General features: G+C 42.4%; 1 protein-coding gene across 2 annotated transcripts; it reads right to left on the reverse strand.

The window, feature by feature from the left end:
- Nucleotides 1–1,889: 1,889 nt before the first annotated feature.
- On the reverse strand, nucleotides 1,890–4,721 carry LOC123467614. Of its 2 annotated transcripts, XM_045167479.1 has the most exons (6): nucleotides 4,310–4,721; nucleotides 4,044–4,228; nucleotides 3,474–3,979; nucleotides 3,224–3,413; nucleotides 2,574–3,149; nucleotides 1,890–2,514 (listed from the first exon to the last, which is right to left on the reverse strand). In XM_045167479.1, the coding sequence occupies exons 3-6, from the start codon at nucleotides 3,893–3,895 to the stop codon at nucleotides 1,981–1,983; spliced, it is 1,722 nt and encodes a 573-aa protein (XP_045023414.1). In that variant the 5' UTR covers nucleotides 3,896–3,979; nucleotides 4,044–4,228; nucleotides 4,310–4,721; the 3' UTR covers nucleotides 1,890–1,980. The 2 variants fall into 2 exon arrangements, with proteins under 2 accessions (XP_045023414.1, XP_045023413.1); XM_045167478.1 differs by having other exon boundaries at nucleotides 4,044–4,687.
- Between the last annotated feature and the right edge of the window lie 8,689 nt (nucleotides 4,722–13,410).

The following is a 13,410-nucleotide window of genomic DNA, read 5'->3' on the forward strand; positions in this document are numbered from 1 at the left end:
CGAACGCGGAACTCCCGCGTCGTTAACGGAAACGTATCGAACATGCCACTAACAGTTTGATGACTAATAGCTAGCATACTGATAAAATAATTTTGTGTTTCCATATGCTACCCGATTACCCGACCCGATAATGACAATAAAGAGTAATGGAAAGACTATTTTGTATTGCAAAAATAGTTCTACTTAGCCGGGGGGTAGGGGAGTCTACCGATGATACAGTCTACACTTTTCCAGACATTTAATACCTAGGGCAAAAAAAAAAGTGTCTGGACTGACATTACCCAACCCCCCTTATGATGATTTTGCGCCAAAACCGCCCTACCTCTCCTTAAAAAGGTAAACTATTCATATTTTCTACCCACAGATGGCTTTTTCAAAATAAATCGGTGTTCACCTTTTTGTGCAGGATACTGTACATGCAGGGAAGGGAAAAAAGGATATGTAAGAAGCGTCTTTTGGATATCAATCACGTATGCCCCACATCCGTTTCAGTATACTCCGTATACATCTAGGGTACGTCTATGTGTTAGTACGGAAGGAGAAAACTGGACTGGAGAGATTGTAAATCGTCGCAAAAAGCCTAACCCAAACAGCACACTAATGGCTTTTAAAGGATATTTATTCATCCCAACAACACTACTAGGATTTCTTCATTCTGTCCTGAAATCCTACAATAACGACTAAAAGATGATTTTAGCAGGTGTTGATGACCGGCAAAAACTGCTCAAATACACAGATTTTTACGGTCACCAAAGCTCTCATTTTAGTGTTCACCGGGACGACTTTTTGCTCTACCAAAATGAACGCAGAAAACAATATTCTGTCATCAGATTCGAACACGGGAATCCCACTTGACAGTTGATTAGTCTACCATATACGCAACATTCAATACTTTTATAAATATGTTTAGACTGACAAATTATACAGTAAAATCATTTTAGCTTTCATCATTAAGAAATACATTTTTGAATAAAATTTAGCATTTAATAATTGACACTTTGCGCTCTTTGACCAAAATACCAGAAGAGAAAACAAATTCTTCAGGGTTTCGATCATTGGACTCCTGCATCATAGACAGAGCTTCTTCTTCTTAACCAATCACTACGTATTGAAAAAAGCAATTCTAGATTGTTGTTTGGTGTACGTATTTCTTAGAAAGTTGAACCCAAACGCTACACTGTTAATTGTGGCAACGTGGCTTTTAAAGAAATGGATCAAAATAAGATGTCATCTGTGGGACGTGATTTATTTAAAAAAACGATCGTGGCTTAAGCGCGTCCTTATACCGTCCTTTTGCAGTCCAGTACTACACGTCTTAGTAAGACAGATTTAGGATGAGTTACTGCATTAAATGGTTATGTGGGAAGTTCCGATCTCTTAGTCTGTCCCCGGAGATATGCACATCCCCTTCGGCAGAACAGCTTTCAGAATGTTCGCCTGGAAACTCTCAGGGTACGTCTCAGAAGGCAAGGAATTCTGGAACACGTTAACCCACTCTTTTTCGCCTGATCCAAACCAAACAACACATGGATCATATCAGTAATCTTGAAATCACTTGAATGATTGGTGTGGCATAGGGGAGAGTTGTACTAGTTGACGCGATTTTTTGTTTTTTGGCCACCATACCTTTAAAAATAAACTTTCGAAACTCCCGATTATCTTAAAAGAAAGAGAGGAGAATGAGCTATATGCCTCGAATTTTTAATTTACAGAAACTCACCTTTATTAGGCCAAAAAGTGAATTTGAAAACATCAAAATTAAAAGACGAGATGCCCCGTTGAAGGGGCACTTCGCTCCATGTATGGGGGCATAAAAGCCCATGTTATTCTTATGGACTAACAGTCCAAGGGACGGTACATCAGTAAAACTTATAAATAAATAAAGAAAGTTAAGATTCAAAAGTATATTCTTTGTGGAAATGTTAACGATACATCAGTAAATTGAAAATCACAAATTAAATTGGCCATTCATCAACAAAACTAAGAACAATCGAAACATAAAAACCGCTTACTCTTGGTCACACAGTTTTCGTGGGCCCACAACAAACATTTCACACATTGCACCCATTTTTCACCGGGCCTGCTTTCAGAGAAACTCTCTTGACACATAATACAGAAACAAGAATCAGTTAATCCATTTTGAGCACTGGAAGAGGGTCTGGGTAAATTTTGAGCACTGGAAGAGGGTCTGGGTAAATTTTGCACTGGAATGGTTGGGTTGTTGTTTTCTTGGTTTGCTCTTCTTGACTTTCTGGCAGTTTTTTTCACTGGTGTTGGATTTAACTTTCTTCTGACTTTGCCAAGCCAAAGCCTTTTGACTTTGTTTTTCTTCGCATCAGTGGCCATCTTCTCCTTCTCCAGCTGGGCCTTAACAGGTGTGTCAGTTAGGATGGCAGTGCTTCGTTTTCGGCCGGTGCTGCTTCCTTTCCTCGGTCCAGCTTTAGGGTAGGGTCTCATAATTTCCACTGGATTTCTATTGGAATCCTCCTCGAGAACACCTCTCAGGTCAAATGTCTATAAAAAAATTGAATTTAATGGCTGCAGCAAATATATTGAAATAAAGTTAGGCCTACCTCTCCGTTTTGAACATCTAGTGAAATATTAACGTTTTCAACTGTCGCCAAAGGATCTTCTTCGAAAATAACCACAATGTTGTCCAAGTCGGGTAGAATTGTAGTTGAAACATTGGCCTCGATGTGGTTCTCTGGAACGGGAGTTTGGTCTTTTTGGACTGGAACGGGAGTTTGGCCTTCTTCGACGATGTTATCGTTGGATGCTGGGATTTCTATGAAGTCATCAATAGGAGGGACTGGTGATGAATTAAAAGGACGATCCGTGACGAAAGATGGAGCAAAGTCGACGTCACCATCGAAGATAAATCTATTAAATGGGACTAGCCCGGCCACTCTAAACCCAGACGTGATGTTTGCTGGTGTTGTTGCAAGCGGGAAGGCTAATCCAACCAGCTCTGCGATGTTGTGTATGCTCATAGGTTTTCCTGGATGGTCCTTCATCCATGAACTGCAATACGAATTGTAGTATCTTTTAAATGGACCAAACACACTTCTGTCAAGGGGTTGAAGCTTATGAGAACAATGCGGAGGGAAAGTTATCATGACCACTCCGTTGTCTTTCGCCAAATTTAATACCTAGATAGATTGAACATACAATAAGATAAGAAATAATTAAAAGGCTAGAATTTGAATAGAAGCAATAGGCTTACCTCGATCGACAGATGAGAGGAGTGGTTGTCGAGAAATAAAACAACTTCGTTCTCTTTCGAAGGCCGAACGTTTTGTATGAAATGTTTCATGAACAAAACAAAATCTTTGTCTGACATCCAGCCAGACTTATTGGCTGATCCAACAGAACCAAGAGGGGCACCATTGAGGAAATATTCCTTAAAATGAACTCTGAAATAAAGAGACAAATATGTTAGCAAAAGACGACATTTCAGTTAAAAGGAATGTTACCGTGGAAAGACAAAATATGGTGGAATAGACGTTCCTGTGGCAGATACTGCAAGGCAGACTGTAACCAGTGTGCCTCTCTCACCTGAAGTTATGGAACCAATTTGTTTTCTTCCTTTTCGAGCAATAATTCCATCAGGTGCATGAACTGTGGTAAAGCCAGACTCGTCAGCATTAAACCAACGAGAAGGTGGAATGCCTCTAGACCTTATGACCTCAACATTGTCAAAGAAGGAATCAACGTTATGCTTGTTGAAGCTGGTAGCTCTGCTTAGAGATGTTGCCTGTGGTTTTCTGATTGAAAGGTCTTGATGTCTTCGCATGAAACCAGATAGCCAGTCTCTTCCAGCTTCCTTCTTGACCGACCAAGAAAGAGGGACAATACATTTTTCTTGGGTAGCGTACTGATAAGCCAATCTTCTCATGTCTGTGGTAGTGATTCCATGATAAATGTCACTGGCCCTTTTGACGTAACTGCTAAGATTGCTTTCTTGTTCGCTGCTGAAAACCTAGAGCGAACAAGAAAGAGTTAACATTGCAACACATACACAGAAAAATTATAAGTAGATTTACCTTACGAGGTTTTTGGTAACCCCCAATGCTTGTAGTTGCTTCAGCTTCATCTTGAATTCCAGCAGCCAAGAAATTTTTGACATATCTCAGTATAGATCTTTTTGGGATGGAGGTTGCTTTGGAAACATCACATACTTTTTGTTTCTCAGCAACAACTTTCTTAACAGCTTTCAAAATGTAACCATCTGGATACATACAACGTTCAGTTTTTCTAATGTAATGCCTAACCATCTTTAACAAAAATTGACAGACTTTTTAAGACTCACCATTTTGACATTAGACGACAGAGATTTTATACCCGCAAACTGCCCCAACGTTGCCAGGCCATTTTGCCTCAAGAATAGGTGTCGTTAATCAAATTGATTTTTCAGTAACTCCTCTAAGGAGAAATAATAAACTCAAATATCAGATTGAAAGAGGAAAGAATTTCCTTCAAGAATATTATTTGTTGAAAGTTTTATTCCATTTCTGAAACCCGTAAATTGAAAAAATCTGTCAAAGCTGATGACACGATTTTAAGGCGCCAAAATTATTGTTTCATTTATTACTGAACCCTTAGGACTTTTTTAATGTTTTTTTTTTTAAACGATGGAGATTTTCGGGTTGCGTAAGCGTGAATTTTTCCTATACTTAGGTTTCATTAAAACATATCTCAATATCGATAGTGCCAACATATACACTACCCTAACTGCCCCGTTCTCCCCTATTCAGTCTCAATCCCGTTCTCAACAGCATAGGTAATGTGTTACTATTTCTATCCAAGGCCTTGGAAGGAGGGAAAGCCTTCAGCACCTTAAATGTCTATAGGTTAATGTTGTTCGTAACTTTAAACCCAATCGATGGTAACTCATTTGGTAAATATCCTTTAGTAATAAGTCTAATAAAGGGCGTTTATAACTTAAACCCACCCAGGCCCATGTATCAAAGAACTTGGAACGTGGACGTCGTTGTAGACTACCTTAAATCAAAATTGGATTTGACAATCAGCCTTGCCATTTTTCTCGTAAGTTGGCTGCGCTGCTAGCCCTCGCAACATTATTAAGGGTATCGGAACTAGCTTCAATAGTTAGGGAATCATTAACATTTTCTGCTTCCGCAGTGTCTCTTTACCTGCCTAAACCAAGGAATGCACGTAAATTTTGTCCAAAAGCTCCTGAACCCTCAAATTAACCCGGTGATTTGTCTGTCGAGATATTTGGAAATCCCATGCCCTCTTCACAACGCTACTTATTCACTTCTTCTTTTTACCGGATCGGTGTAACCGGGCAGAGCAATAGTAGGATAAAGCGTTTGGCGTGCCTGGCGTCAACCATTAGCAATTTCCGTTGCGGTGAATTTAGCAGACGAATGTTGTGCCTGTCCAAAAACAAACTCGTGTGTTTCACTGAAAGAAGACAAACATTCGTTTCTTTTTCTGTGTATTTGTAATATACTATTTTAGTTAATAGTATGGCTCGGAAAACTGTAAACAAGGGGCCAAGGGAACTGTGGTCTGAGATCGAAACCGAAACGTTTGTTGACCAATTCATCTTAAACAAGGTAAAGTGTAAATACTATTGGTTGTTTGAATGCATTTTCTCATTTTTACCACTCACATTTTTAAATAGGATGTCATTGAAGGTGCTTTTGATAGTGGTGTCCCTAGAGAAGCTAAAACTGCGGCGTGGGAAAGTATAGCACACGTTCTTAGAACATCCTTTGCTGAATCTAAACCAAGAAGTGTTGAAGAACTGAAAAAGAAATGGAATAATTTGAAAACGGCAGCAAAGAAAGATATTGGGTTATATGCCAACTCACTTAAGGGGACAGGTAAATATTTTAAACCTATTTTATTTTCAGTTTGTGCATTTTTTTAAAATCTTGTAGGTGGTGGCACAGCATTTCAGCTGAAGCCACTGTACGAGAAACTTAACATACATGTTTTTAAGAAAGGCAACCCATGTCTGCCAGGAGAAATAATTCCCGTAAGTTGAAGAAATTGTTTGTGTGTTTATACTAAATGCATTCATTAATTATTTCCAATTTTATAGGGAAGCTGTGATTCTGAGACTCTTGACGAGGAAGCTTTAAAATCGCTGTACGACCAAGTTCAACGCGGCGATGCAAGGCTACAAGATATTGATTTTGAAGTAACAGACGAAATGTAAGCACAATTTACTAACTTAATAGTGTGACGTTGACTAACTGTGATTTATTGAATTATAAGTCGGGAAGCACACAATTCGTCTCCTGTACCAACGACACCGTTTCCTTTGGCCATATGCGATGTAAGGTCGTCAGTATTGCCAATTGCAGCCGTGCCAGTGATTCCATCAAAGTCGGCCATTACGTCATACTCAGCAACTCCGTCAGGCTCAGCTACTCCATCATCATCAGCAACTCATTCACGACCATCTTCTTCAGCCCCTTTTGACGGGAGTGTTAAAAATAGCAGAAAACGTTCATCAACCACACAATTCAGCATGGGGCAGCAGGTAAAAAACGCGAAATTGAATGTTTGCTCATCATCTGAAACATCAGCAAACTATCGTGTGAAAGAACAGCTGCTCAAAATGCTAGTATTTATTATGCAAGCTAGACGTGAACTAGGCGAGCCATATGACAAATCTGAACTTCCTAGCGATCTTCATGATCTTATTTTCAACTCAAAAGACGAACTGTGATGTACACAAATGAAATCATTGTATAAAACAAAATGCACTGTTTCAAAATGAATGTCGTGTGATGCGTGCTCTTTTATCAAATTCTTGGCGACGAATAAAATCTTCGTTTTGATTACCGCCTCCGTTTTGTGGGACAGCAGGAGGGATTATTTCGTCGTGATCATCTTCCATTTCAATATCTTCGTCATCCAATGGCTGATTCCGATCAATAGCAATGTTATGTAAAACACTACACGCTATTATTACGCTGTAATAGGGAAAAATCATAGCTTATACAAAGGTCAAACGATAAAATATTATTATAACAAACGAACCAAGAAGCTCGACTTGGAGTGAGTCTGAGTTCAACATGTAGGCAATAAAATCTTTTTTCCCAAATTCCAAACGTACGTTCTATCGTTTTTCGGGTTGCCTTGTGTGCTCGATTGAAACGCAACTAAAACAGACAAGTTTTTTTATTTTGCCAACCATTATTGATATTGACCACTATTGAAAAAAACACTGAACATTCCACATTCTTGCCGCTGTTGATTACCCAGGATATTTCAATCCCCCTCTATCTTTTACAGGAATATAGAAAATAGAAATATTATGTGGAATTAGATAGATATTTGTTTGTTTCGAAACTCACCTAAGTGCTTAATCAACCTTTAGCAGCGTGCATTAGAAGAAAAAGTAACTAATTTGTTATAACAATCAATGCAGAAAATATCACGCTGCGCATACTTAAAATAAAATATCCTGTAACATACACACATGTCGCTGCTTCCGGAGACAATGGTAAATGATCTAACAAAAACATGAACTGAAATATTAAATATTTTTGAATATTTGTCTGTGTGTTATACCTGTATGTGAATTTAACTTATCCGAAATAGGTGCCGTTAAGCTTGCAAAAGTGAGCAGAAATTTAATTAACCTTTGTTTAGTGCAAGTTTTTTTTCTGGAATTGAAAATCAATGGATCGTTTTTTCTCAAAACAGCTTCCGCACTTAAAGGAATATTACAATCCATGGAAGTTAAAGCTAGTTGAGCTCTGTTCATTTGGTCTATAGCACTGAGACATTGAGCAACGGAAGGATGATCATTACTTCCACAGTAATTGCAAACAGAGCCATGAAATCACTCTTTGTTGTCAGTAGAAAATCTACGATTGAGGATGAACTGGACACCAGTGTTCAGGAGGTACTTAATACACTTCGAAGTGGAGCGTGATGTAAAGATAATTGCATCTAGCGTTTCTTTAGTGAAGCATTCCATCGGATTTTTCTTTGTTGTGAACCAACGTGTAAGCATGTATCGACATCTAATTCATACAGTCTTGTGTCATCTTCATCTGAGAATGGTTTTTTAATGTCAGAGACCAAGTAGTGAGATGATCCATTGGCAAGGAGTGGAATATAACAATTTAGTTCTTTAAAAAGGCATCCGCTGTGGTAGCTCAGCAACATTCTGTAAGGAGGAGCAAGATTAACCAATAAAAACAGAAAATTTTGATTAGATTTTCTATACAAGTGCTAAATTCGGTGATGTGAAAATGCTAGGAATAGCTTGCTTTGATAGCATATTTCTTCCAGTTCTACTTATTTTGAAAACTTTTTCATCAAAATGTACACTACATCATATGCGTGAATCTTTAATAAATTTGGTTAAATCAATATTCTTGCCGACATTTTTTAGCCACGTTTTCAACACATTTTCATCGCGTGGGAAAAAATGCCAAGAAACTTTAGATTTGTTTGTTCCATAGGATTTACTAGGACAAGACAAGACACAGCATTTTACTTTCATTCTTTTTAAAAGTTATTTTCACGTGAAAAGAGAACGTGCACGAATCGGTAAACAAGTGTCAAGAATGGCTACCGATGCCAACAATGGCCAACAAGAAATGGAGAAAAATGAAAACTGTGGAAAGGAACTGTGGAAAGTTGGAATAGGGCATTTAGAGCGCACGCGATAGAAGGAAGTTAAAGAAAGGGGCAGCCATTCAGAGAATAGCACGTGATCTTACCATGATGTCACTAGGTGGGGCTTATCGGTACAGGAGAGATAGCCAGCTGAGTGGCTGCGATTGTAGTAGGCTATGGTCCAACTGGTCTATGGCCAGCGCATGGTCCTGTAACTCTCGAAGTGTGTCATTTACCAACGTGGCTTGTTGGCTCATAGTGTGCACGATTCCTGATGTCTCCTTCGCCAACGCCTCCAGATGATCGTTCAACCCCTCTAGCGATTTATCCGTGGCTACCGCTAGTAACCAATTAGGAGCACTTCCTCTCGCGTCCAAGAGCCCCCTCTTGGGTCTGATTGTTTTACGGATGAGCGGCCCTTGCAGTCTCTCGTAACGTTCCCGCGTGATTCCTAACTGCTCCAATCCGCTTGCGGCTCTCTCCACGATTTGTTTCCGTTGTCCTTCTCCCGTCTTCCCTTCCTCCGGCAGCGGACTCCTCCGTATTCCATCCGTCTTTACCTTGAACCAACGTTGCACTCTATGGAGTGCATTCTGGATAGAGCTAAATGAAACACGGCAACCAACAACCAGTCTAGCGGCTTCCAAAACCTCTGGTGGCTGCAAGATATTAATAAACGACACATTGTAACCATAATCCTAAATCGGGGCAAAATCCAGCTCAGGAACCTCAGCGACTGGCGGAACGTTAACAGGTTCCAGAACCGGACTACCCGGGGGCGTAGCTGGGTCTCTAACGACCGGCATAACGGGGGATTCGGGAGCACCCACGACATCACACCGCTCATCGAAAACAAGACGGGGAGCCGCTCTCCTGGCTCGACCAGCCTCTTGCCTGCGCAGGTACGCCGCACGTTCCGGGGAATCCGGAGAATACCAAGGAACGGTTCGGCGCCATACCCGCCCACTGTCGTCACAAAGACGAGTAACGTCCCGCAAACTGCGGTACACGTCACGCTGTGACCACGGCAGGTTATAGCGCTGAACCAACTCACGGATATAATACTGAATGCCAGCCACACTCCGGCGTTCGGCGCAAAAGATGCGCACCTTATAACGCAAGGAAAGGTACCGCACCTCATGCACCGTTGGATTACGATGCGAATGCAACTCACCTGGACCTACCCGACACTCGGGTCGCCTAACGTGCCGGCACATTTCGTCCCGAAGGACTAATGTGCTACGACACGTCAATCCGACCGTGGAATCTCCTAAACCAAGGTCCCATTGGGATCCCGAGCCTCCCGATACATGAGGCCTTCAACGATCATACGATTGAAGTCCTCGTCGGAACTCATTGATCAATAATAAAAAACAATAATTACGGAAATAAAGTAAGAAAAGTACACAGTTAGTTCGAGGAAGGTAGGTCGAGACTAAACCTACAAAAAAAATGAAGAAAAATGGATAAAAAACGGCCTAGAAACCGTTATAACTGCGGAGCAACAATGAGATACGTGCGGTGTGATTGAAGGATGAAGGATGACAGACCGAACATCAGACTCCACATTTCTTAATTAAACACAAAACCAAACCATCATAAGTGGTGGACTAACTCTTTTGCATACGGCAAACACGACAAAGCATTCAAAACGGTTCGCCAAGCCCTAGCGAGAAAAACCGCAAAACGAGAGGCTTGAACAACTTTTTTCAACGTCTTGTTTTCCCACGTAAACATCTTCGTAAGGCGTCGAGACCCATTTCATCGGAAGCAGAAAAAAATCCTCTACTAAATGCACTCCTTTGAAACAACGCCACCAACCTTTGTGAGAAAATGCCTCTTTTGAAAGCCATTACACACTTGGGAAGAGATAGGCAACACCAGCCCCCTACAAGTGCCACCTGGCAACTAGGCAAAACCTAACGTATTTTCATGCCGTAATTCCTTCCCATGGGATCTTGTGCTGAAAGACAACAAACCATACAACCTCCAGGCGGTGGAAGTAGGCTTGTGTGTGGACCTGCCAATCACACATACAGAAAAAACAGTCTGAACAAGTGGCGCGCCCTTATGCCCACTTTCGCTCGGGGTATATGAGTCTAAGAATAATAAGCAAGACGAGCAACATGGAATGTGTAATGTAACACCCGTCGAACGAAAGAATTACACACTCATAAAACACCCGCTCTGTTTTTCTTCGCCATCCTTATGCCAGCCTGGACCTGAACCCATATAAAAGCAATTATTTCTCTCTAATTTCAATCTTGACATCCCTAGTCGGAAGGCCAACCCCTTCCCAGGGGATCTTGTGCTGAAAGACCACAAACCATAAAACCTGAATTATCAGGTCCGCCACCGGTGATGGAACTTTAAAAAAAACCATCACAGCCCCGGAGGCGTGACCAAGGTGAGGTGGCTGCCCATCGTGCACTAAAGGCATTACACATAAGACCCCACACGTTGTGCTTACTACCGCGGAATAATTATCGAAACAATTGAATAGGGCTTCCGGAAACTGGCCACAGGAAGACCCACTGGAGAACGAATGGTTCTTGCCCTCTGACCCAGTGGCACGAGACCACCGGGAGACGTTAAACCTACCCTACAAACAAACCAAAAACAGCGAAAGGGCACCCAACTTCCATAACAGTCCCTCAGACACCGACAGTCCCGACCTAGACCAGCCAACAACCTGGGACGATTTAGCCGAAATATTTTTGGATCGTGAGTTAAACCGACCGCCAACAAGAAATGGAGGAGGCATCCCTATTTCGGACCTCGAAGCATTTAATGGGCCAACGAACTTCCCATCTCACAAACCGAACTCGGCCTTATACGTGAAACTCATGGGTAACACACGTTGGGTACTAAACCACTTGATCATAGGACAACGGTTCCTGAAGCTCCAAAGAGTCTGCAACCGCCGTGGCGCCGTACCGCCGTCACCAGAAAACATAGCACTCAGGGACGGGGAGGAGGTGTTTTACTTCGCCAACTGCAAACCAGTTTTCCCCAAATCCCACAAACTTCGAATGGATAACTCTGCACGATCTCACTAATATCGGAACAGCTAGAGTCCTGACACTGAAATAGCATAATCGTAATCCATGTATGGCAAGAAATTCCTGAAATCAACGACAAATTACCCACGTAGCGCCAGTAATATTATTCACATTGAATACAAGCACTAAAAGTCCTTGTATGGGAAGGAAGGAGAAAAAAAAGGAAAAGAAGCAGACCAACCACCAGAAAAGATTCAGATTTTTTTTTGCGTTAATGTTTGTTTTTCCGACTGCATATTATTTTTTTTGGTTTATTTAGGGTGTTGGAAGCTTCCCCTTTTTTGTCCCTAGAAAAGAAATAACGGTTTGAAATGAATTAATGAGAATTAAGATTACCCATTGGGTAGATAACGGCGTAAAGAGCGAACCACGCGCCAGCCCCTGAAGCAACACGTTAAAATCGATACTTTCAGTATACTCACCGTTTTGTACGGCCGCATCAACGCTCATTATCTCGGTCTGAACAGCCGCATTGACCACCTCGATTATCCACTCCGAGTCGCTGAAGTAGATGTATTTCGTGAATTTAAAGACCACTTCCTTGGACACGAAGGCTTCTTGATAGCGCCCAAAACCGGGTACTATTCCCATTAGTTCGAGTAGTAGCAACGCCAGATTCCAATTGATCATATTCCCGTATCGTTTTGGCGCTCTCCGTGCTCTCTGACCTCGGACTTCGTGCTCTCACCTCTCTTCCTCTATGCGTTCGGCTCCTTCTGCAGGATTCTCTTCCGGTTCCGACACCAAGGTTATGGCCTCTTTCTCAGGGGCTTCCTCTTGTCGGGGGCATCACCCACTCCTTCGGATCACCGGGTTGAATCTGCTGATTGGTCTCCTTCCTGGGCCACTAGCGCGTCCTTCGCGCTCCTACTGTCTGCTTCCTGCTCTTCCTCTCCTTCGCCCCTTGTCCCTCCTGCAAGTTTCTTCATTTTCCCGACGTACACGAGTTCTGTTTTCCTTGCGCGGTGCCCTTTTACTTCGTAGTTCAGTGCCGACGTCCGTCTTTGTACCACATACGACCCCTGCCATCGATGCAGTAGCTTTTCCGACCTCCCGATCTTCCGTCTTGGTTTATACACCAAGACCTCCTCTCCCGGCTGAAAATCTTGCCCGTCTCTCCGCTTCATGTCGTATTGGCGTTTCTGTCGTGCCTGTACGACGTCTAGCCGTGGTCTCACTTCTCGCCGAGCGAGCTCCACATCCTCGCCACCGCTTCCGGTTCGTCCACTAGGTCTGTGTCGCTGCTTACTCCTGTTGCCATGTCCAAGGGTAGACGCGCCTCCCGACCATAAAGCAAAGAAAACGGTGTCCGCCCCGTCGATTCCTGCCTACTGAAATTGTAGGCGAACGTCACATACGCCAGCGAAGGGTTCAATCTTTCCGTCAGCCCGTTAGCCTGTGGCTGGTAGGGTGTAGTAGCCCGGTGTGCCACCTCCATAAGTCACATCACCTACTGGGTAAAATCCGCCATAAAATATTTTCCACAGTCTGTCGCTACTCGCTCAGGGGGTCCGAGGCGTAGAACGATGTTCTTCATGAAAAATTCGGACGCATCTTTAGCCGTAGCGGTTGGGATGGCTCGGGTTTCTGCCTATTTCGTTAAGTAGTCTACTGCCACGATAATGTTTCTGTTTCCCCCGGCCGTCGTTGGAAACGGGCCCAGGATGTCCATGCCCACTTGCTCTAAAGGACGTTCCACCTTTATTATCTCCATGTACCCCTGGAGTTCTCTTGG

The sequence above is a fragment of the Daphnia magna genome, unplaced genomic scaffold (genome assembly GCF_020631705.1).
Source record: "Daphnia magna isolate NIES unplaced genomic scaffold, ASM2063170v1.1 Dm_contigs206, whole genome shotgun sequence".
Lineage (NCBI taxonomy): Eukaryota > Metazoa > Arthropoda > Branchiopoda > Diplostraca > Daphniidae > Daphnia > Daphnia magna.

Coding starts and splice junctions, on each gene's coding strand:
- LOC123467614 (XM_045167478.1), bottom strand. CDS start 4,274: ATGGTTAGGCATTACATTAGAAAAACTGAACGTTGTATGTATCCAGAT. Junction 3,414..3,473: donor CCATATTTTGTCTTTCCACG/GTAACATTCCTT, acceptor TCTTTATTTCAG/AGTTCATTTTAAGGAATATT. Junction 3,150..3,223: donor CCTCTCATCTGTCGATCGAG/GTAAGCCTATTG, acceptor CAATCTATCTAG/GTATTAAATTTGGCGAAAGA.